We start from the raw sequence: 22590 nt of genomic DNA, 5'->3' as shown, positions 1-22590 counted from the left end.
ACACATTCAGCCCAGTTGGTCCCTGGAGGACTGACATCAAAACAAAGTGAGTGGGAGGTCGAATGAGAGGATTCTGGGGTTCTGAGTATAATTTTATGAGGATAAAATTTCTCCACATTGGACCGATGGACTTATCATGTGGTCATAGGTGGGGGGGTTAGGGGTGGTGTGAGGTGACTTCACAAGAGCAAGGTAAATACAAATTTGACCTTCAGAGAGTAAGTATACTGGCACCTAATGATACACACTGAATTCTAGGCCCCATCTGGACTATGTAGACCCCTTGTTTCTTAGCCTTAGGCAGGAAAAGGGTGGGGTGGGAGGGGTGTGACCAAAATCCCCAAAGGAGCCCCTCTTGCCATCAGTTTCAGATCTTGCATTGATGTGAAAGCTTTTCACATCTTCAAACTTTTTTGCTATCATTCTCCCAAAATAATTTGTAAAAAATTATACCTAGGTATGATCAACTTGTCCTGGTTTGCCTGGGATTTTGCAGGTTTTAGTTCTGAAAGTGCTGAGTTCCTGTATCCACCTCAGCTCCAGGCCAACCAGAATGATCGATCACATTATCTGCACCACCCCGCTTGTATATTTTTTAATTGTGATATAATTCACATACCACAGAGTGGTTCGCGATTTTAGGAAATCCTTTTTCTTTTCGTATTGAGGATTGAACTCAGGGACACTTTACCACTGAGCTATATCTCTGGTCCCTTTTATTTTGTGACAGGTTCTCACAGAGTTGCTGAGCATCTTGCTGAGATCCTGACACTGGCCTTGAACTTGCAATCTTCCTGACTCAAACTTTCAGTTAGCTGGCTGGGATTATTAGCATGTACCACTGTGAGTGGCCAGTTCACCGTTTTTTCTTTTTAATTTACTTTTTTGTGTATTTTTTATTTTAATTAACTGTACATGATAGAATACATTTATGCATTTTGATATATCATACATAGATGGGATATAATTCCTCATTTTTTCTGAGTGTACATGTTATAGAATCAAATTGATCATACAGTCACATATATACATAAAGTAATAATGTCTGTTTTATTGTACATGCCCTCCCCTTCCTATCCCCACGTCCCCTCCCCTTCCCTCACTCTACCTAATCTAATGTAACACTATTCTTCTCTAGTGCCTCCTGCCTTATTGTGAAATAGCATCCACATATTAGATAAAACATTCAGCCTTTGGTTTTTTGGGATTGGCATATTTCACTTAGCATGATATTCTCCAGCTTCATCCATTTACTGGCAAATGCCATAATTTTATTCTTCTTTAAAGCTGAGTAATATTCCATTGGGGGGAAAATATTACACACACACACACCACATTTTCTTTTTTTTTTTTTTTTAAGAGAGAGAATTTTTTAATATTTATTATTTTTTAGTTCTCAGCGGACACAACATCTTTGTTGGTATATGGTGCTGAGGATCGAACCCGGGCCGCACGCATGCCAGGCGAGCGCGCTACCACTTGAGCCACATCCCCAGCCCCACCACATTTTCTTTATCCAGTCATCTATTAGACACCTTGGTTGGTTCCATATTTTAGGGATTGTGAATTCAATTTAGCATTTTCTAGTCTATTCACATATTCATAAAGCAGTGTAACTGTTAACACTCTTTTGTACATTTTTTTTCAATACTGGATTGAGTCCAGAGCCACTGTGCCACTGAGCTATACACCCAACCTTTTTTTATTTTGAGTTGCTGAGGCTGGCCTTGAACTTGCAATCCTCCTGCCTCAACCTTTTTAGTGGCTAGGATTACAGGTGTACACTGAAACACGAGTGACTCACCAAGACACAGATTCAACCAAGAGATTTTATTGGGGGGCTGTCCGAAGGGGAAGAAAAGGAGAGGCAGAGACCAGAGAGAGAAGAGGAGAGCAGAGCGAAAGAGACCAGAGCAGAGAGATAGAGAAAGAAGAGGAAGAGGTAAGAGTGGAAGAAGGCAGAGAGCTTGCAAGCTTTGGCTTAAGAAGGATTGTATAGGTGACTTGGCAGGTGTTGATTGGCAGGGTGACTCAGGAACAGCAAGCAGACACTGTGTCCTGTGGGGATTGGTCAAGAAAACCTTTGAATTTGGTGCTCTTTGTCTTGGCGCCCTTTGGAGAGGAGGGGTAGGGGTAAGTGATGTTCTCCTGAGAGGAAACTTAACTTTGGCGGGGAGTCTTCCAAATACCCAACATTCCTCCCTGTTTGTTTTTGTGTTGGGAACAGGGCTATGAGATTTTCTGGCTACTTCCTGCTGGAGAGGGACGACAAGTGTGAAGGAAGGGAGTGGTGGTCAGGGTGTGGGGACAAGAGAAGCATAGCTGTAAAGGCCAGGGCACTGAAGATGTGAATTTCCTTGGGGCCGAAATCGATGAAAGTTCCTCAAAGCCATAGGTCATGGGTAGTCTCGATACAATCTTTGTCCCTGCAAATGGGGGGACTCAGCCAGATGTCCTGTTGGAGGGCCTCCGTGGACTCTACGAAGCAGGTGCACCACGTGATAACCCTAAAACACCAAAGACACCTGAAGGTAAGGAGAAGAGGAGGAAAGAGGAGACAACACTTTAGCTTCTGGCCAGAAGTCCAGTGAAAGGGACTGGCTGAGAAAAGACCAGCGGTCAGGAGGAGGCACACAAAAGTGAATGGGCCTAGAAACCCTGTGTGACAGGCAAGTGAAGTTCCCCAGTCGTGTTTCCGTTTTGTAGCTCCATATCCACGATGGTGAAGTTCTGTCAGCCATTGGTGAGGCCTTCACGTAAGGGATAGGTTCCTCTGAGTAGCAAGTAGCTGGAAATCCCTGACGAGAATCTGGTTAAAGGTCTCACTAGATATTTTGCCTGTTTGATCCTGCAGGAATTTTATGATTCATGGTAGAAAGTCACAAAACAAGAAAATCCCAATTGTTGGGGCAATCTGGGATGTCTGAGGAAGCCGACTGGGTAGGTGTGAGGGAGGTGGATGCCAGGAGGGTGGCAAAAGACACGGGTGGAACTAGAGTGAGGCATCTTGTTGGGAGGGTTTCTCGGGTTGGGGAAGGTCCTCCTTGAGAAGGGGGGAAGGAACCCTCAGGTGTGAGATGTGGAGCTTTAAAGGATTCTCAGGAGTGATGGAGCAGACATATTTGTAGTTAGGAGGATGGTGGACGGTCAGTCTCGGCTCCCTCAGTCGGAGGTGGGGCCAGTTTCAGCGTGGAAATGTGAATCTGTGAAGTCAGTTTGCCTGGGACTCCTGTAGGTGGGCAGCAGTGGGAGTGCACAAGATAATCCTTAGGGGGCCCTTCCATTTAGGAGTCAGGGTAGGCATGTCACCAGAAGGAAGAGAGAAATATACCCAGTCACCTGGGGTTAAGGGGAAAGAGATGTGTGACAAGGGAGAAGGATCAGGTAATAGAGTTTCCTGGTGTTTCCAAATCTGTGTTTGGATGAAACTAAGAAGGAGGTGACTGAGATGTTCTGGAAGAATGCAGGGTGAAGGAGTCATCACAGATAGTAGGGATGGGCTTCCATACATCACCTTAAAAGGGATGTTTGAGTTGGCCTTTTGGGGAATGCCCAAAGGTGAAACAGGGTGACTAGGAGAAATTTAACCCAGTGGAGATGTAGTTCGAGGGAGAGCTTGGTGAGGGTCTCCTTTAGGGTGACTTTAACGTGTTCTTGCTTGAAGAGGTGGGATGATAGAGGATGTATAGATTCCAGGGAATGTGGAGAGCCTCAACAATGAGTTGTGTGGATTGTAAGGTAAACTCGGGCCATTGTCTGATGCCAACAAGGTAGGGACCTCAAATCTTGGGATGACATCTGTGAGCAAAACAGAGGTGACCATGGATTCCCTTTTGTTGGTGGTAGGAAAAGCTTCCCCTCATCCTGAGAAAGTGTCTACAAGGACAAAGAGACAGAGATACCTCTTGACCCTGGGCATGTGTGTGAAATCCAATTGCCAATCGGATCCTGGAAATTGTCTTCGAGCCTGGAAAGGAGCCTGGTCTGAGAAGGGTATTAGGATTGGTTCTTTGACAAATGGTGCAGTTAGTGATGAGGTCTTATTAAGCCCCTGAACCATAGGTCCTTAATAATGGGCTGTAGGCCTTGAAGACTGCTAGTTGGAAGAGGGTATCAAGATTGACAAGGGAAATGCTGAGGGTCCTTAAGATGAATTCCGACAGGAACACACTGAGCCAGTGTGTGGAACTGTCCCAAACTTGAGGGCTTACCTCCGGAGAGAGAGAAGTAGGGGAGCCTATGGATGTGTGGGTTGCTGCTGCAAGGCTGAGGATAAAAGAAAGGCTGGGATGGAGTGTGATGGAGGCATGGAATTTGGCTAAGATGTCCCTTCCCAATAGGGGAATGGGGTCTTGGGGCATTACCAAAAACTGGCAAGAGAAAGGATAGTGGTAAAACGTACAAGAGAGCTTGAGGATTTTAAGGGGAAGGATTCTATGTCCTCTAATCCGACAATGGGGGAACAGGATGGAAACAGTGGGTCACCAAAACTCCCTTAAGACTAAAAAAGTGGGCTGGGAATGTGGCTGAGGCGGTAGTGCGCTAGTCTGGCATGCGTGCGGCCTGGGTTCGATCCTCAGCACCACATACCAACAAAGATGTTGTGTCTGCCGAGAACTAAAAAAATATTAAAAATTCTCTCTCTCTCTCTCTCCTCTCACTCTCTTAAAAAAAAAAAAAAAGACTAAATAAGTGGCCCATGAGTCTAAAAGGGGATATAGGCGTCCATCCACCATAATAGTGACCATCCACCATAATAGTGACCTTGGGCTCCCTGAAAGGTGATGGTGGTCATCGGGGGACGGGTGGGGGGGTGGATAGTTCCAAGGCCCCTTCAGTAGTCCGTTGCCAGCCACAAAAGAATCAGGTCTGGGCTCAGGGCGGATCTTTGGGGGCCGGGCTGGGCAATCCATGGCCCAGTGACCCTTTAATTGGCATTTAGGGTGTGGATACATAGGTGTCTTGAGATTAGGGTATACTAACAGGGCCCAGGGCCATCTTGGGTGGTGGGTCTTTGGCCGAAAATGAAGGGGCCCGTGGGGTAGGTCCTCGTAGAAGTTGTGCCAGCATCTACTTAAGAACTAGGGCCACTACCTGGTCAGTCTGAGAGAACAAAAGAATTCCCTAAGTCAGGGGATACAACATGAGGTGAAGGGACCCTCTACATGGCAGGGAACAAGGGGTGGGAACTTAGAAGGATGACCCAGAAGCTTCAAGTCACAGAAACACACATTTAAATCAGGCCTATATAGGTGAATAAAGCCAACTATTAAGAAGAAAGCATCTGCTCCAGGGTAAACTGCTTATTTAAAATTGCCCAGAGTTTAAAGCTTTCTATAAAAACAGAGATCAAGTACACAAGTGAAAACATCAATCCAGTATAGACCACTTTGAGGCCAACATTTCCATGTCAGAATCAGCATTTTTGAGACTCAGGCTCTGAGAGGATGGAGAATTTGGAATCAAATGCTATGCAGTGAGGAATTTCCCAGAAGCAGACAAGCTGACACAGATGTTCCAAATCAGGAACAAGATCCACCCAGAGAGCCAACAGATAGCAACAGAACTTGTTTCTCACAGTGATCACAACAAACCAGAAATGTGAAATCTTACTTACAAATATCTCGAAAATGGATAATGAGCCTGGCCATGAGGGAAAGGTATTCGTCCTAAAAGTAAAACAGGAAGCAGTTTAAATCCCAAATGGAGAAGCATAGCCATGTGACTCTTCCATCCCACCCCCTCAATCCTGGCCAACCAGAGGTTCTTCCTTCAAGGCTGCTGGCCTCTGGGGCCAACTGAGATGGCTGCAGTCATTCAGCCCAGCTCAGCCTCCTCTGGAATCCATCTCTCAGAGGAGAGCTGTCAGTGCTCTGCTCTGCTGCTGATAAAAGGCACAAAGAAACAAAGAAAGAAAGGTACAGAGAGCCTTCAAAAGGCAGCTCCTCCAAACAAATGGAAAAATCGTTCAGCTGAGAGTCACCTCAAGTCCCTTCTTGTCACAGAGGGCAAAATCAGGTCCAGAGGCAAGAAGGTGGCCTAAGGTCAAGGCCTATCAGAAGCAGAAGTGTACAGGCCACTGCTATCTTTACACTACTGGTATGGAAGAGCTTTTGTTTTTAATGACCAGCCTGTTGCTGCCTTTCCCTTGCTGATGTGGTATGTGCACACAAATCTGCATGGGGCACCCCTGGCTGTGCCTGCTGGGAATCCATGCTTCACTACTAGCTACACAGGCAAGGGAGGGAGCAAAATGCTACTCAAAGGTGTCAGGTAAAAGCCACTGACTGCCCAGGCCCTGTCTAAGCTGCCACATTTCTGGAACTGCCCAGAAGGGCCTACCTTCCACTAACTGTCCTGTGGGCACTCAAGGGTGTTCTGGGGAAATCACTACCGAGAAGGATGTCTGAGTTAAAATCTTATTTCAGAGAAGCATGCTTCTTCTCCATGGAAATACCCATCCCTCTAACAAGTCAGCCCAGAAGGGGGAAGCCCTTATTCCTATGCTGCTGCACAATCATCCTCCTAAGTCACTGTGGTACTGAGGATCCACTAGACAAAAGACAAGACAGCAGAGAAAAGGGACAAGAAAATAAACATGAATTGGGTGTGGGTTAAAATCTAAAGATACTGTATTTACATCATTATCACTCTTCACCTATTTCCACACTCCACCCCACTGCTATTTTTCAGCTAGGGTAATTAGAACAGGACAACAGGAAGGAGAAAAGGACCAGTGGAAAGAAGCTGGGAGGAAATGCTGAGGAGACAAAGATACAAGGAAGCACTGCTGGAGCACAGGGAACCTGAGGGGGTTCTGTTAGTACTCTAACTTCTAATGGCCCCAATAATTTCTAGTAGGAAAGACAACAGCTAGGGGTAGAAGGGACCCCCATACATACTCAGTTGCCTACCAATGTCACATACCTGAATGACCTGGTAAGTGGAAGCAATAGAAGTGTGGGAGCCAAAGGAAACCCGGGAATGGTAATGAGGCAGTCAGGTCTAGGGGGAGAGAACTTGGAAGTTAGCCAGTCCACATCTGACTTCTCATTAGGGGACTGGACTACCTTGTAGGTCTGCAATACCTTGAAAGAAACTGTTGAGTTTTCTCTATTATCATGAAAGAAAAACAGGTTTACCTAGACTTAAGACATGATAAAGGATGCTCAAGAGCATGTCCCTAATGCCTTCTGCACAGAAGCAGATCCTAGTTACACCCACTGCCAGTAGTCAGATGAGTAGATGTTACCATGCTACAGTGCCTACTTCCACCTGCCACTCCTGGCCCAGAGCTGGGTAGCCATTAAGGTCTAGTTCAGCTCTGCAAATTTGACGCTCTGTGAAAAAGGGTCAGTAAGTCACCCTGATGGTCAAGAAACTTTCTAATGGATGAAACACATCTTTTATATTCTCCCAAAAGCAAGTCACCCAAGAATATGTGGGGCTAAGTCTATGGGTCAGTTCCAGCATATGACATTATAGTGCTGATCCTCCAGGGCTAGGCTATCTTTTATGCCCCCAGCTGCTTATTTTCTGCTGTGAATGATGGTACCTAACTTACCTCCCTACGGGTGAGAATTTTCAGTCCCTGTCCAGACAGAGAGATAATGGTACTCTCTTGCTCCAAAGCACCTATCTTGCCATAATGGCCCGAGGAAAAAAGGGCAAGGGCAGCTAACTACTACCTTATCTTCCCTCCAACTCCTCTGCTCATTATCAAAAATTTAAAGTGACCAGGCTACACCCAAGTCTGTTATTAAAAACCATAAACAACAATACCATAAAAGCTGGGGTTGTGGCTCAGTGGTAGAGCACTTGCCTGGCACATGTGAGGCACTGGGTTTGATCCTTGGCACAATATAAAAATAAATAAATAAAAGGAAGGTATTGTATCAATCTACAACCCCCCCAAAATATTAAAAAAATAACTCCATAACAAGAGCAACCAACACTCAAGACACTCACCCCTGACAAAACTCCTCTAAAGGGCTGGAGATGTGGCTCAAGCGGTAGCGCGCTCGCCTGGAATGCGTGCGGCCCGGATTCGATCCTCAGCACCACATACCAACAAAGATGTTGTGTCTGCCGAGAACTAAAAAATAAATATTAAAAAATTCTCTCTCTCTCTCTCTCTCTCCTCTCTCACTCTCTCTTTAAAAAAAAAAAAAAAAAAAACTCCTCTAAAGACTACACATATATCGTTGCTTTTAATTCCCCCAACCATCTAGTGCTGCTGATATGTCCAGATCACAGATGAGAAAATGAAAGCATTAAAAAAAGGCTTGATGGCTAGGATTGTGGTAGAGTGCTAGCCTCACATCTGTAAGGGCACAGGGTTTGATTCTCAGCATCACATATAAATAAATGATTAAAATAAAGGTTGATCAACAACTAAAAAAATATATATATTTAAAAAAAAAGGCTCGAGGCATCTGAGAGGGTAGCCTAATGGTAGAGCATGTACTTAACATGTGTGAGGCTCCAAGTTTGATCCCTGGCACACCACAAACACACACATACAAGCTTAAGACTCTGAACATATGCTTGACGTATGCAAGTCTTGCTTGTTCTCTCCCCCTAGACCTGACTGCCTCATTTCCATTCCCAGGTTTCCTTTGGCTCCTACACTTCTATTGCTTCCACTTACCAGGAAGGCTCAAAAATATGCCATGGAGTGAGCCTCAGAGAGAGTGGGAGAAGATTGCACACTCCTTATAAAATACCATCAACTATGTACTCTGTTACTAAATGCTGCCTTTTGTATAAGACCTGGGAAGTCCAAATCACTTAAATCTGTCAAAAAAAAAAAATACTGGAAGAATAAACCAAAATCATGGGTAAACAAGAAAGAGTAACTGGGCTGGAAATGAGCCTTTTCCAAACCTACTGGTCTTTTCATGAAAACATGTAAATCTTTTACCCCTGAAAAGATAAAACAGAGTGGTGGCACATACCTATAATCCCAGCAGCTCAGGAGGTTGAGACAGGAGCATCCCAAGTTCAAAGCCAGCCTCAGCAACTTAGACCCTAAACAACTCAGTGAGACTCTGTCTCTAAACAGAATATAAAAAACTTCTGGGGATGTGGCTGAGTGGTCATATACCCCTGAGTTCAATTGTTGGTACCCCCCCCCAAAAAGGAAAAAAAAAAGCAGTACAATGCCCCCCAAATTCAAAATCAACCAAAACAAATGAGTTAATTATCAAGTCAGTGGTAGAAACATACAGGGAAAAGAATTCCTTTGAGTAGCCTTTTTAAAAAAAGGGAACAAAAAACCTAAACATGCTACAAGGAGTATATTTTAAAGGACAAAGCTGCAAAATAATCTCAAACTTTTAGTCTACAATTTGTTATTAGTGGTATTAAGCCATTTATTCTGAAACCCTTTGAAAGTAAAGCAAGCAATTATGCTAATGATATTGAAAAACAAGATGTTCATTGTAACAGAAAAGACTTGGTTTAAAACCAAAGTAAAAATCCTGCAAAGGTAATCTTCATTGGAAACATCACTTTAATAATACCTGGCTTTTTTTTTCCTTTTAATTTTGAAACAGGGTCTCATGAAGTTGCTGAGGCTAGCCACAAATTTGCAATCTTCCTGCTACAGCCTCCCAAACTGCTGGGATTATAGGTATGCACCACCACACCTGACTTATGGGGCATTTCTGTTATTTCAAAAACATGTATTTCTTAGTTCTATTCACAAAAAGGCCCAAAAGCAATGAGCAGAGCTGAGTCCACAATTGCATGCACTGAATGCCATTTTACCTTCAAAAAAGGACTCAGGGATCCTTAGAGGAACAGGTAATCCCAGGGCCTAAATACCAGCAAGCTAGAAAAGACTAAAAGGGTTATGTAAGGAGTCCTAAGAGTGCAGGGGGAATGGGAGCTACCACTGAAGGAGGACAGGACCATGTAAACATCAATGCAAACTATACAATGAACTGAAATACACCAAATACACATCCCTGAAGTTAAAACGTTGCTCAAAGAAGAGAACCCATCTGTGGCCCACTGAGGGCACTCTTTGTCCTGGAAGGAATAATAACAGCATTCCTGATGGTCTAGAACAAGTAATATTAAAAAAAAAAAAAATTCCTCCCTGATGACAGAAAATGCTTCTTGACAGAAAAACTTCCATGTGATAAATATAGAAGAGCCAGAATTAAAGACAGTTACCATTTTGCAATCCTTAATTAAACAAAAGAATTATTGGATAATGGAGACCTTTACTAGGAGTCAGGCTGCCACCCCTCTAAACCCCCAACAACTGTGCCTCACTGAAGCTCAAGTCACCCAGAAATATCAGAAAAGGTCACCTTGGGTCCATGCTTGCTAACAAGACTATACCCCTCTGTTCTTTCAACCTAGCACCCAGTTCACAACGAGTGGGCAGGCAGGAGTGAGCAAGGCATCAGGGACCAAGCAGAAGACTGCTGGGCTGTTTTTTTCTACAGGCTGAGAGAGGCCTGAGAGGAGAACAGACCCTCATTTGGATCCTGATTCATATAAACCAACTGCTAGGAAAAAAACTGCTGAGACATGAATAAGGCCTTTATGTTGACTGAGGTTGGGTTATTGTTAAGTGGGGCCCTGGTGCGTGTCCTGTGTGGAGAAATTCTCCATTTGCAGGGATACAACACCATGAAAGCTGAGACCTGCCTTGAACAATTCAAGAGAGACCCAGACAGGCCAAACTGCAATAACTTCAGTCTCCACGATTCTGGACATTTATGTCTCTGAAAGTTTTCCTAATACATTTAAAAATGTATCAAACCTCAGAGGGAATTCTCAAGCCAAGGCAGCCCCAACAACATCCCTTACCCTTACCCACTCAAGGAAACCATGCTGCCCTGACCTTGCTACCAAGGACAGATAGACATAGACACATTCTCTACAAGTTTTAGCTGGGCATGATGACACATGCCTGTAATCCCAGAAGTTTGGAGGCTGAGGCATGAGGATCATAAGTTCAAACTCAGCCTCAAAGCCAACCTCAGCAACTTAGCAAGGCTCTGCATAACTTAGTGAGAACCTATCTCAAAACATAAACTAAACAAATATATATATGTTTGTGTGTGTGTGTATACACACACACACACATATACACAAATATAATCGTTTTATTAAAATATAATTCACTTTCCATAGTCTACCCATTTAAAGTATACCATTCAGTAGTTTATATATGGGTATATATATATATATATATATATATATATATGTATATATGTATTTATTTATTTGTAGTTGGACTCAATACCTTTATTTTATTTATTTATTTTTAAGTGGTGCTGGGGATCGAACCCAGGGCCTCGAACATGCTAGGCAAGTGCTCTACCTCTGAGCCACAACCTCAGCCCCATCAGTAGGCAATCACTAGTCAACTTTCCATCTTTAGTGGGCAAAATAATAGGCCCCAATATACCAGGTCTGATCCCCTGGAACCCTGTGTTTCCTTATTTGAGAAAGGGTTTTTGCAGAGGTGCTTAATGATCCTGAGAAAGGGGAGCAGCCCTTAACTGCAATCATAAAACCTCATGATGCGGCGGCAGAAAGAAATTTCACACTCAGAGAAGAAGGTGATGTTAAGATAAAGCAGAGAGACATTTTACCATATGATGCTGAGTCTTGAAGCCTGCCATGACACATTCATATACCAAGAGACACCAGCAGCTACCAAAAACTAGAAGATGTAAAGAAAATTGTCCCTGAGAGCCTTAGAGGGAATACAGACCTACCAACATGGTGATTTTTGACCAGTGATATTGATTTTTAGACTTTTGGACTTTAAAGTAAGAGAAACTAGATTTGTTTGTTCAAATTACGTATGTATGCATTCATTTATTTATTTACTTTTTTATGACATGTTTCCTTATAGGAATGGGGATGTAGCTCAGTGATAAAGCAGCCTTGAGCTCAATTCCTAGCACTGCAAAGAAGAAAACAAAACAAAACAAAAAACCCAACAAAGAGAGCAAGAGAGAATCCAAGTATGCACAAGCCAACAAACGAGCTAAGCATCATGCATCCTTTGACTTGCCCTGTACTTGTTTTTTCCCACAGGTAAATTAGGGAGAATGTTGCTCTCTAGATGTTTGTAAAATGTTTCTCTAGGCCCTGGATACATTCATACATACAGCTCCTGAAAACTGAACAATTAGAATTTAAAATTAGGCTCGTGAACAAATGTTTACTACAGGCAGTGCAGAAGTCCTGACTGTTATACATTTAGATGAAATTCATCAAAGCAAAGCAACACTGCTAATGGTGATAAGAACACTGGAGCCTCCTTATGAACCAGCAGCACCAAGCACAATCCCAGGACTTTCTAGGAGATCTCAACAGTTAAGAGAATGCTCATCTTGGGCTGGGATTATAGCTCAGTGGTGAAGCACTTACCTAGCACATGTGAGACACTGGGTTTGATCCTCAGTACCACATAAAAATTAATAAAAATAAAGACATTGTGACCATCTATAACTAAAAGGAAAAAGAAAGAAAGAAAGAGGGGGGGAGGGGAGAGGGGGGAGGGGAGAGGGGGGGAGGGAGGGGGGGAATATATCCAATAAGCATCTTTCCATACTGCCCCTATAGGTGATGACAGGTGCCAGGACCCCTGACAGCTGAATCTTCCTGAACTATCAGAAGGCTGCCTGGATTGTTATTATGAACTATGGCTTACCACCCAGGCATGGCTATTTTTGTTTCCCTCAGCTCCTTCACAAAGAGGAGTCCCATCCATAAGAATTAAAGTCTTCAAGGATTAAAGTAGGTGTCTGTATGTCTTTTGCTTTGCTGAGTGGGAGTCAATGAGAAACATGGCTAAAAGCTTCCACTCTGACACCAGACCCCTAGGATTACAACCCAGCTCTCCTCTAACCAGTCACATGATATTTTGAGCAGGGCAATTAGCATGTGTGTGACTGAATTTCCTTGTATGTTGACTGGGAAAAATAATACTGTACCCACTTTATAGGTCTAAGTGGGGCTCAAGAGATTCACATACATGAAGAACTCAGAAGATGGCCTTGCACGGGGACATCACATTGTAATCTGAAGAGGAGATCTAGCTATGAAACCTAGAGTGAGCCAATGCCAAGATGGGTAGGGCTTTAACTCGGGGAATGAACACTGGAAGCATGTGTCGACTCTGGAAATTTGGTGAATTCTTCTGGAGAAAAACACTCAAGGTTTTCTCTGCCCTGGAGCATACACTAAACAGCCTGAAGTGCTCATTAGTTCTCGAGTACCCTTACAGAGGCATCTTTGAACCTGCAAGCATATCAGAATTCCAAGGGAAGGTCATCCTCCTTCTCCGTGACTCACTACCTCAGAGCTCCTCTTGGGTCCACAGAGATATCATTATTCCCTAACTTTTCCCCTGCTCCAGAGTCCTACTTTTTAATTTTTTTTCACAGCTGTTCTACAGGGTCTCAGGCAGCAGGGGAGGTTAAAGTGTGCCTGAGTTGCAATTTTGACCTGAAGACAAATACAGACGGCAGTGCCCAAGTATGTCTGTCTCTGTGAAAATGACACAGGAATTTTCCTACACTGTTCTCATAAACATTTCTCTTTCAATTAGCCAGGGCCTCCTTTATAAATTAGGGATTTAGAGCCAACTCAAACAAAGCAAATGGACTGGAATCATTAAGGGGCAGCATAAGTAATTCGATATGCAGTAAATGAAAGACTAAGGCAGAGTGAACAGGGATGGTGAGAGGCTGTTGTGTTTCTAGGCATGTCCTTTGGGATGAAAGGCTTACTCCTCAGCTACTAGGAAGGTCTCTGAGGTAGTTTCCATTATAGCTAGGCAATAATCACTGGCCACTGGTCACACCAAAAGGCAAAGGTGATTTTCCCAACCCGGAATCTTCACTGGACTTAACACTTCCTGTATGCAGATGCACACCTATAATCTCAGAAATTAGAGAGGCTGAGGCAGAAGAACTGAAGTCTGAGGCCAACCCTGGCAACTTAGTAAGCCTGTTTCAAAATAAAAAGTAAAAGGCCTGGAAGGGCTGGGGATATAACTCAATGGTAGAATGCCCCTGGGTGAAATCCCCTACACACACACACACAATAAAATTAAAAAACTAAAAAATCCTGTATCCACACCTCTGAAGGCTGGCAGCTCCCACTGTTCTTTTTGAAAGCCAGCCACAGTGCTATATAATAAAGTCTGAGCTCTGCTACTAGAGATACCAGAGTGGAGGCCATACTGGGAAAAGTGACATGCAGTCACCTGAGTGAACCCCCTTTACGGACCTTCCAGACTATCCCAGCTACCCTCACTAAGCAACCACATGAATGAGATGTCAGAGAGAAACCTGAACAGTCCAGCTGGGCAATTCCAATTGCTCCTGCTCCTGACTTACACAATCAGAAGAAACAACTACCTGCTTTATACTATTAAATTTTGGAGTTTGTTTGTTATGGATAAACAGTAAACAGTGCTTAACAATGACTATATTTTTAAAGCTGAGATGGTCAGTTAAATAAGCCTCATCAAAGTTCTTTTAAGTATAAGAAAATACAAACTAACAAAATCAGTAAAATATCCCATCCCCCAAATATATAAATAAAAAATTAAAGATTAAAAAAACTATTAAAAGGAAAAGACCACAACCCAATTAATAAACAGGACAAGGGCTAGGGTTGTGGCTCAGCGGTAGAGTGCTACCCTAGCACATGCGAGGCCCTGGGTTCAATCCTCAGCACCACATAAAAATAAATGAATAAAATAAAGGTATTATGTTTAAATAAATAAATAAATACATAAAAGGACAAGGGTCATGTCTATAATCCCAGCAACACAAGCTGCTGAGGCAAGAGGATTTCAGGTTCAAGGTCAAACTCTCTGGGCAACTTAAAAAGACACTGTCGCAAAAAAAAAAAAAAAAAAAAATACTGGCAACTTGGCTCAGTGGTTAAGCTCTCCTGGGTTCAATTCCTAGTACACCCTCCACACACCCACAATAGGCAAAGAAAACAAATAGACATCTCTCCAAAGAATATATACAAATGGCCAACCAGCATATAAAAAGATGCTGAATATTATACTCACCAGGCAAATGTAAATCAAAAGTACAATGGATACCACTTCACATTCATTATGATAATTGTTATGGTTTGGAAGTGAGGTGTCCCCTAAAATCTCACATGTGAGACAATGCAAGAAGGTTCAGAGAAGAAATGACTGGGTGGTTAAGAGTTTCACCCAATTAGTAATTTACTGAGAGGTAAATGAAGTTGAGGATGTGGCTAGAGGAGGTGGGAATTGGGGTATGGCTTTGGTGTATATATTTGTATCTGGAGAATACAGTCAGTCTCTCTGCTTCCTGATCAGAGGTGCTTTCCTCTGTCACACACTCTGCCACGATGTTCAGCCACATCTTCGGCCCCAAGAAATGGAATCAGCCTCAAATAAACTTGAAACTGTGAACCCTCAAATAAATTCTTCCTCCTCTATAATTGTGCTGGTTGGTCCTTTAGTCACAGCAGTGAAAAAGCTGACTAAAATAATCACAACAATAAAAAGGACAATAATAAGTGTTGGGGACAAATGGAACCTAATAAGCTTCTGGTGGGTTCAAATGGTACAGCTGCTTTAGAAAACAGACTGATAGTTCCTCAAAAAGTTATACATGGAGTTTTCATGAACTAGCAACTCCACCCTTAGGTATGTATCCAAAGGAAAGGAAAACTTTGTCTACACAAAAAAATTCTACACTGTGCTAGGGATGTAGCTCAGTAGAGAAGCACTTGCCTAGTATGCTCAAGGTCCTGAGTTCTACCTCCAGCACCACACATATACACACCCTACAAATATTTTACAAAAATATTTGCAGCAGCATTATTCATAATAGCCAAAAGTGTAAAAAAAAACAAGTCCATCGACTGATAAGTGGAGGTAGCTATGTGTATGTGTACACACACATACGATCTATCCATCCACAGACAGAATGTTATTCAGCAATAAAAATAAATCAGGGCTGGGGATGTGGCTGAAGCGGTAGTGTGCTCGCCTGGCATGCGTGCGGCCCGGGTTTAATCCTCAGCACCACATACAACAAAGATGTGTCCGCCAAACACTGAAAAATAAATATGAAAATTCTCTCTCTCTTTAAAATAAATAAATAAATGGAATATGATAATTCTTATTTAAAAAATAAATAAATAAAAATAAATCAGGTACCTGCTATAACATGGTTCACTCATACACACACACAAAATTCTCCATAAATCGCTTTTTTTTTTTTAATTAGTGTTATGGATCAAACCTAGGACCTTAGGTATGCTAGGCAAGCACTTTAACAATTAACTACAGGCCAGTCCTGTATGACTACATTTATATGAAAAGTTCAGAATGGGAAAATCCATAGCAACAGAAAGTAGAAAAGTGGTTGCTAATGACTGGGGGGGAAATGAGGTGTGACTGCTAATGGTCACCAAGTTTCTTTTGGAAAAATATTCTAAAATTAGATTACAGTGATAGTTCACATAATTCTGAATATCCTAGGCAATTGAACTGTTCACCTTAAACAGGTGAACTGTGGAGTATATGAATTCAATCTGAATAATGCTCTTAAAAGAAAAACAAAATACTTATTACACATGTTCACAATAGAAGCCACCTTGCCCCACTTCAATATGCATGCTCTTGGGGCTCTTCCTTAAACAACTATGTACTCAAACACATATCACTGTTTAATTTCATATCATTTCTTCCATTTTGCTTCATTTCTACTAGAAGGGCTCTGCCCTGGGGAGAGCCCAGGGAAGAAGCAAGAAAATCATATGAAACCCAAGACAAGAGGTCACATTGTAGAAATCCTTCTACCCACTCCACCTATGCTGTCCCAGGGCTCAGATCTTAACCATTATTACCTGCCTCACTTCACAAAAGGGAATAGGTACACTTGTATATCCATGCATTAGAGCCTATAGGGCTCAGGGAGGATCCCTGTTGAGCTGCGGCTCAGGAGAGAATCAGTGCTTACTCCTAGCATTCCCCATTCCATGGGAACAATAGGTTTTGAGGGAGTTCCCTGTAGGATTCATAGGAGCTGGCCACAGATCGAAGATACCAGCAGTGAAGACAAGGGCTACCCACCCATTATCCTCCTCATTCCATTGACATAGATAGGAGAATGCTGCACACAACGCCAACCATGTCTGTGATTCATCAGTGAGCAACCAAACAACCCACTCCCTAGGACCCTAGCAGAGAGTTCTCAGAATCTGCAACATCCCACTCTCAATCAAGGGGCTCCACCCAAGGAGGCCTTACTCGGGTCTTGGCCTTCAGGAATACATGGTTCTCCATTTCCTTGCTAGATACACTGTGGTCCACACCAGCTTTCCTCTTGGCATCCTCACTGAAACACAAAAGAAGAGATATTTACACACAATAGCAAGTCTTAGCCATCAGGCCCTTCATGGTAGCTGCCCCTGGGAGGATCAGGTGCTGTTCCCAGAATGCAGCCTCACTGAGGTCCCATCAAGACATGTAGGGAGGGATGCTCAACAGAGCAATGACAGAAAGCTTAACAAGGGAGTAAGAGGACAGGGCCATGAGAAAGAAGGAATAGGAAAGGTGGTCACTATGAAGCAAAAGCAAGCCACTGGCATGACGGGAAAGGGGACTTGTTCCTTAGAGACTGCTCACCACCAACACAAAATCAAGCATGCATTAGACCATTGGGTGGCCAGCCAGTCTCTACTTCCTGCCCTCTGAGAGACCTGGGTGCCTACCCAAACCTGCCACTGAGCACAATGGAACCTCAGTTTCAGAATGTTCCTCTGTAGAGTGAAGGGGCCCACAGAAGTCATCTCTCAGTTCCTCCCAAGGAAAGGGTCCCTATGTGGAACAATTCATGTTCTCCTAACATGACCAAAGAGACCCGCCCCAAATTCAACAGCTTATAGCTGGGGACAGAAGGAGACAGATCACATGAATGTGAAAAACATCTTCAAAACACATTTACTAACAGAGGTACAACAAGAGAAAATATTACTAAAAGTTTTATACCACACTGCTGCTCCTGGTTATAAAGAATTATGCACATGAGCTAAACTCAGTTTTCCCTTGAATGACAGCATACACTACCCTCCTCCATGCCTGCACACACATGTATGCACACATGCATAACACAAACACACAGAGAAAGAACAGGTATGCATTGCTAGAAAGGAAGAAACACGATAGCAGGCTTGAGCTGGGCATCTATCTCCCAAGAGACACGATGCTCTGTTCTGTTCACAGTCTGCCTTCTTCCCTGTAGTGTAGATCTTCCTGCCTGTTTTCCCAGCACTGGACTTGCTAATAAACAAACAAACAAGACTTGTCAGGGCTCTGTGGCCTCATTTGAAATGGAATAAATAAACCAGCCAGTCCAGCTGGTGCTTCAAAACATCCTTACCACTCCAAACACAAACAGGGTACTAAAGAATGTGCATATGGGGCTGCAGCATCACCCTTGTGATCTCTAAAGAAATCACAGAAAGATGGACTAAGGTTGTGGCTCAGCCGTAGAGCACTGGCGTAGTGCATGGAGGCCCTGGGTTGGATCCTCAGTACCACATATAAATAAATAAATAAACAAACAAACAAACTAACTAACTAACTAACTAAAGGTATTGTGTTCAACTACAACTAAAAAATAAATATTAAAAAAAATCACAGAAAGAAAAGGGGCTGGGGTTGTGGCTCAGTGGTATTGTGCTTGCCTATCATGTGTGGGGCACTGGGTTCGATCCTCAGCACCACATTAAAAAATAAATAAATAAATAAAGTTATATTTAAAAAAAAATCACAGAAAGGAGGATTCATGCTAAGAGATGTACAAACCTGTTTTGATGTAAATAAAAATAAAAGAATGTTGACCCGTTGCATTATTAGATCCTTCATTCAACAAGCATGGTTGAAGTCTCTACCTCTCCTGCTTCCGAAAGCCCGCAGCAGAAACCTGTTGCTGCCAAGTAAGGCAGCAACAGGTTCCTGCTTGCAAGGCATCCAGGGGTGGAGCAGAAGCATGAGTGGAAAGGTCCATAGGTTCACAAGAAAAGTGAGAGGAGTGATATAAAACAGTAACATGAGAACCAGCCCACATGGAACGCAGGATCAGATTTACAAGCAAGCACAGCAAAGGCATAACACAGGCAAGAGGGCTAGTGAGGACCTGGTGGGCACAGCTGAGGCCAGCATGGCACAGGTTGATCTCAACACCCAAAGGAAACTTTTAATGTTCCCCCAGCCCTGACACTTCTCCAGCCCTCCCTCCTGAGTGGTGATGAGGGTTATCCTTTGAGATTTCACCTAGAAATAAATCAATGCTTCAATAAAATGCTGTTCAATGATTCTGCAAAGTCTGCAGACCTCTCCAGAGGCTATACTGTGGTGATACCAAGAAGCCACTAACACTACAGTCCCCACTTCTTCCACAGTACTAAGGATTCCCAGAATTCTGCCAGCTTCCTTTCTTCCACACTGCTTCATCCCACCCCCAGTTAGTCATCCAGTATTGTCCACAAGCTTCCCTTTCTCTGGAATCCTGTCTTTTTCTTTCAGTTTCTACCCTAAGCAGGCCTTTATAATCTCCTGTCTAATTAAGTCATCCCACATTTTACAGATAAATATGATAGGCAGTAATCTAGCAGAGGGGAAAACAGGATGAAGGACAGGTGTGTGTCCCCCAAGAGCTTAATAAAACTCCCCAATCAGCCTAAATGCCTATCTTCTGTATTTGATTCATTTCCAAGGACTCAGGGGATCTTCCCAACACGATCTGCATTTCACCACCTCAAAGTAGGCCATTTATCAAATACAGGCTAAACTCCTTAGCACAACACTCCCATCAACAACATGACAGTACTGGATTACCTCATCCATTATCTCCAGGATGTCCTTACTCCTCAACCTGGAACTCTCAGCCCCAACAAGGTTCTTTATGCAATTAATTTCTCTCATATCCCCAATCTTCTACTTGGAATGTTAGTATTTCACACTCCTACATGTCTTGCTAGGACTCAGTTTGTTCATCACCTACTCCACAAGGGTGCTCCTGGTCAGCTAACTGCGACTTTGCAAGAAGCCCCTGCAGCACCCACAGCCTAAGGGAGCAAACTGCAAGGAACTGTTTCTCTACTGACAGTTCCATCGCCCAGGGCAATGGTTGTGTTTCTGGCAATTCTGCGGTGAGCACAACTCTGCAGTAAGCTCAGTTAAAAACTGCTAAATTAAACAAGTACTCAGTGGTGAGGGACTGGAGTTCCGTAGGGAGGAGAAACCAATTCCAGTTTTTCACCCCCTCCTCTGGAATCAAAGTCTGCACCCAAAGCACACAAATGAGGAAGGAGAAAGCTCAAGATGATGACTCATAAGCCAAGGCTCCCTGGTTTGCGTCCCCGGGAAAGTTAACAAACAGCCTTACCCGCCAACAGAGGGGCTAACCACCGAGGACCACGCCCTTGGGCTCAGGAAAGTCGTGAGTGCCTTTGGTCTCTAGGTGCCCTGGAGACCCCGCAGGTTCCCGGGCCGAGGTCTAGAAATGGGTCCAGCCTCGGCCTCGGCCTCGGCCTCGCCCACCGCGCGGGAAAGGAATGTCCAGCCATCCAGTCCTCCGCCTCGGCCCCGGCCCCTACTCACATTTGACTAACCAGCTTCTGCCGGAAGGCAGCGCTCCGCCAATCGGTCTCCTGCCCCGATACTTCCATGCCGGTAACCCAGTTCCCACAAGCTGCGTCCCACCTCTCCTCCGCCTCTACCGCCTTAGGTGCTGCCACCTCTACCACAGCCAGGCCCAAACCCGGAAGACGTCCGCGGATCCTTGGCCGCACCGGAAGTAGCGCCGGATTGTGGGAAATGTAGTCACGTGTGAGGGCCTACGGGAAATGGAGTTCTCTTTACCTGTTAGCTTTCCCAGCCCCTGGCATCAGGGAGTCATGTGCCTTCTCACAGAGCGGCGGTCTTTCGTGGCCTGTACCCTATGTGTCTGGAGCTGGAGAGTGGTTGCTGCGTGCAACTCCTAGTGCTGTCGGTGGAGGGGCTGGCCTTTAACATTTTCTATGACCCTACTCTGTTTTGGCCTCTTAAGTCCTTGAGGTCTGAATCCCTCAGGAGTAGCTAGGCAAACTGCTAGTCAGCTGTCTTCAGCAATACCTGGGAGAGGATCTTTTCTTTTTTTTCTTCTTTTTTGGGGGATCGAACCCAGTGGTACTTTACCACTGAGCTACATTTCCAACCCCTTTTAAAAATATTGAGACAGGGTCTTGCTAAGTTGTCCATGCTGCCCTTGAACTTGTGATCCTCCTGTCTCAGCCTCCCTAGTCTCTACTCCAGAGAGAGGGTGCTTCTCTATCAAATATGTGTGAACACCAACTGTGTGAAAGGTTCTGTTCCCTGCCTTCCTGTGACTGCCAGTATTGAGTCTGGTGACTCACTGAGGAGTGAATTACCAGATACTCTTGTGATGCTTCTTTCCATTGGATCTGTAATCTCAGATTCCACCCATGGCTTTATTTTGTGACAAACCATGTTTGTTAATTTTCAGTCTTTGTAAAGGACGATAGAAAAGCTCCATAAACTCAATAAGACAAAAGAACTGTTACCTGTCCGAGATTTTTTTAGCAGAACTCTAGCGGCCAGTTGCAGAAGAGAAGGGAGGAGGGGGGGAGAGAGAGAGAAGAGGGGGAGAGAGAGAAGAGGGGGAAGAGAGGGGAGGGGGGGAGAGAGTAAGAATAAGAGAGAGTAAGAGTAAGGGAACCAACCCGAAACAGGGTATTGATATTTATGTGCTTAACACAGGATGAGGAGGAACAAGGGCTGTTACTTCTTTATTGGCTGAGAGTTCGAGCCACTTTAGGGATTGGAGGTGCTCCATTCACAGGGATTGGAGTTGATGGTTCGCTCGCCATTCAGTGCATCATGGACCTGAGCTCCTGGAAGAGAAGTGCTCTGGGCGCCAACTTTCCTGAGCTCCTGGAAGAGAAGCACTCCATTCGCCATCTTTACCAACATTCCTCTCTTTTTTGTTTTGGTTTGGGGGCTTTGTACTTGATCTGGCTACTTCCTGCTGAGTAGGGGCATTGTTTAGAGGGAGGGAGGTCGGTCAGTTGGTTGGAGAACAAGGGCCAGGAGGCCCCATATCCATGCACTGAAGGCATCAATTTCCTCCGGGGAGAAGGCCATAAATGTGCCCTGTGGCTATGAAAGGAAACAGCATTAATTTCTGTCATGTTGTCCAGTCTGTAGGGCTGGTAGAAAAAGCCTATGCCCAGGAGAAGGCAGATTAGAACATATAAGGCTGAAAACCAAGGGCTTATTTCTTTGGCATGGTGGGGTAGAGATGGCCCTTTGGTGGAGTTGTCATTTGGTATCTTCATCTTTCAGCACTCGGTGAAGGTTTCTTGGGATGACTGGATGTGCATGTCGCCTGGCTCATTGGCAAGTAGCTGGTAATCCCTGAGGAGGAGCTGATTGAAAGTTTGGTTAGAGATTTTGTTAATTTCCCCTTGAAGGAATTTTAAAATGCAAGGAAGGAAGGCACAAAACAAAAAGACCAACTAGAGGTCCCAGTATCCAGA

General features: G+C 44.0%; 1 protein-coding gene across 1 annotated transcript; it reads right to left on the bottom strand.

The window, feature by feature from the left end:
* Positions 1-1815: 1815 nt before the first annotated feature.
* LOC120891232 (mediator of RNA polymerase II transcription subunit 15-like) lies at positions 1816-20849 on the bottom strand. The gene is made up of 4 exons (XM_078038803.1): positions 20654-20849; positions 17297-17384; positions 5618-5669; positions 1816-2525 (listed from the first exon to the last, which is right to left on the bottom strand). The coding sequence occupies exons 1-4, from the start codon at positions 20719-20721 to the stop codon at positions 2479-2481; spliced, it is 255 nt and encodes an 84-aa protein (XP_077894929.1). The 5' UTR covers positions 20722-20849; the 3' UTR covers positions 1816-2478.
* Positions 20850-22590: the final 1741 nt, after the last annotated feature.

This window comes from Ictidomys tridecemlineatus, chromosome 2 (assembly GCF_052094955.1).
Source record: "Ictidomys tridecemlineatus isolate mIctTri1 chromosome 2, mIctTri1.hap1, whole genome shotgun sequence".
NCBI lineage: Eukaryota > Metazoa > Chordata > Mammalia > Rodentia > Sciuridae > Ictidomys > Ictidomys tridecemlineatus.
This window is presented reverse-complemented; position numbering and strand designations above follow the sequence as displayed.

Bases quoted from the DNA above. Each gene is read 5' to 3' on its own strand.
- LOC120891232 (XM_078038803.1), bottom strand. From the start codon at position 20,721: ATGGAAGTATCGGGGCAGGAGACCGATTGGCGGAGCGCTGCCTTCCGG. The intron at 17,385-20,653 runs GTGAGTAGGGGC...TTTGTGTTTCAG, and splicing joins CAGAAGCTGGTTAGTCAAAT to TGAGGATGCCAAGAGGAAAG. The intron at 5,670-17,296 runs GTAAGGCCTCCT...TTTTACTTTTAG, and splicing joins TCCTGAAGGCCAAGACCCGA to GACGAATACCTTTCCCTCAT.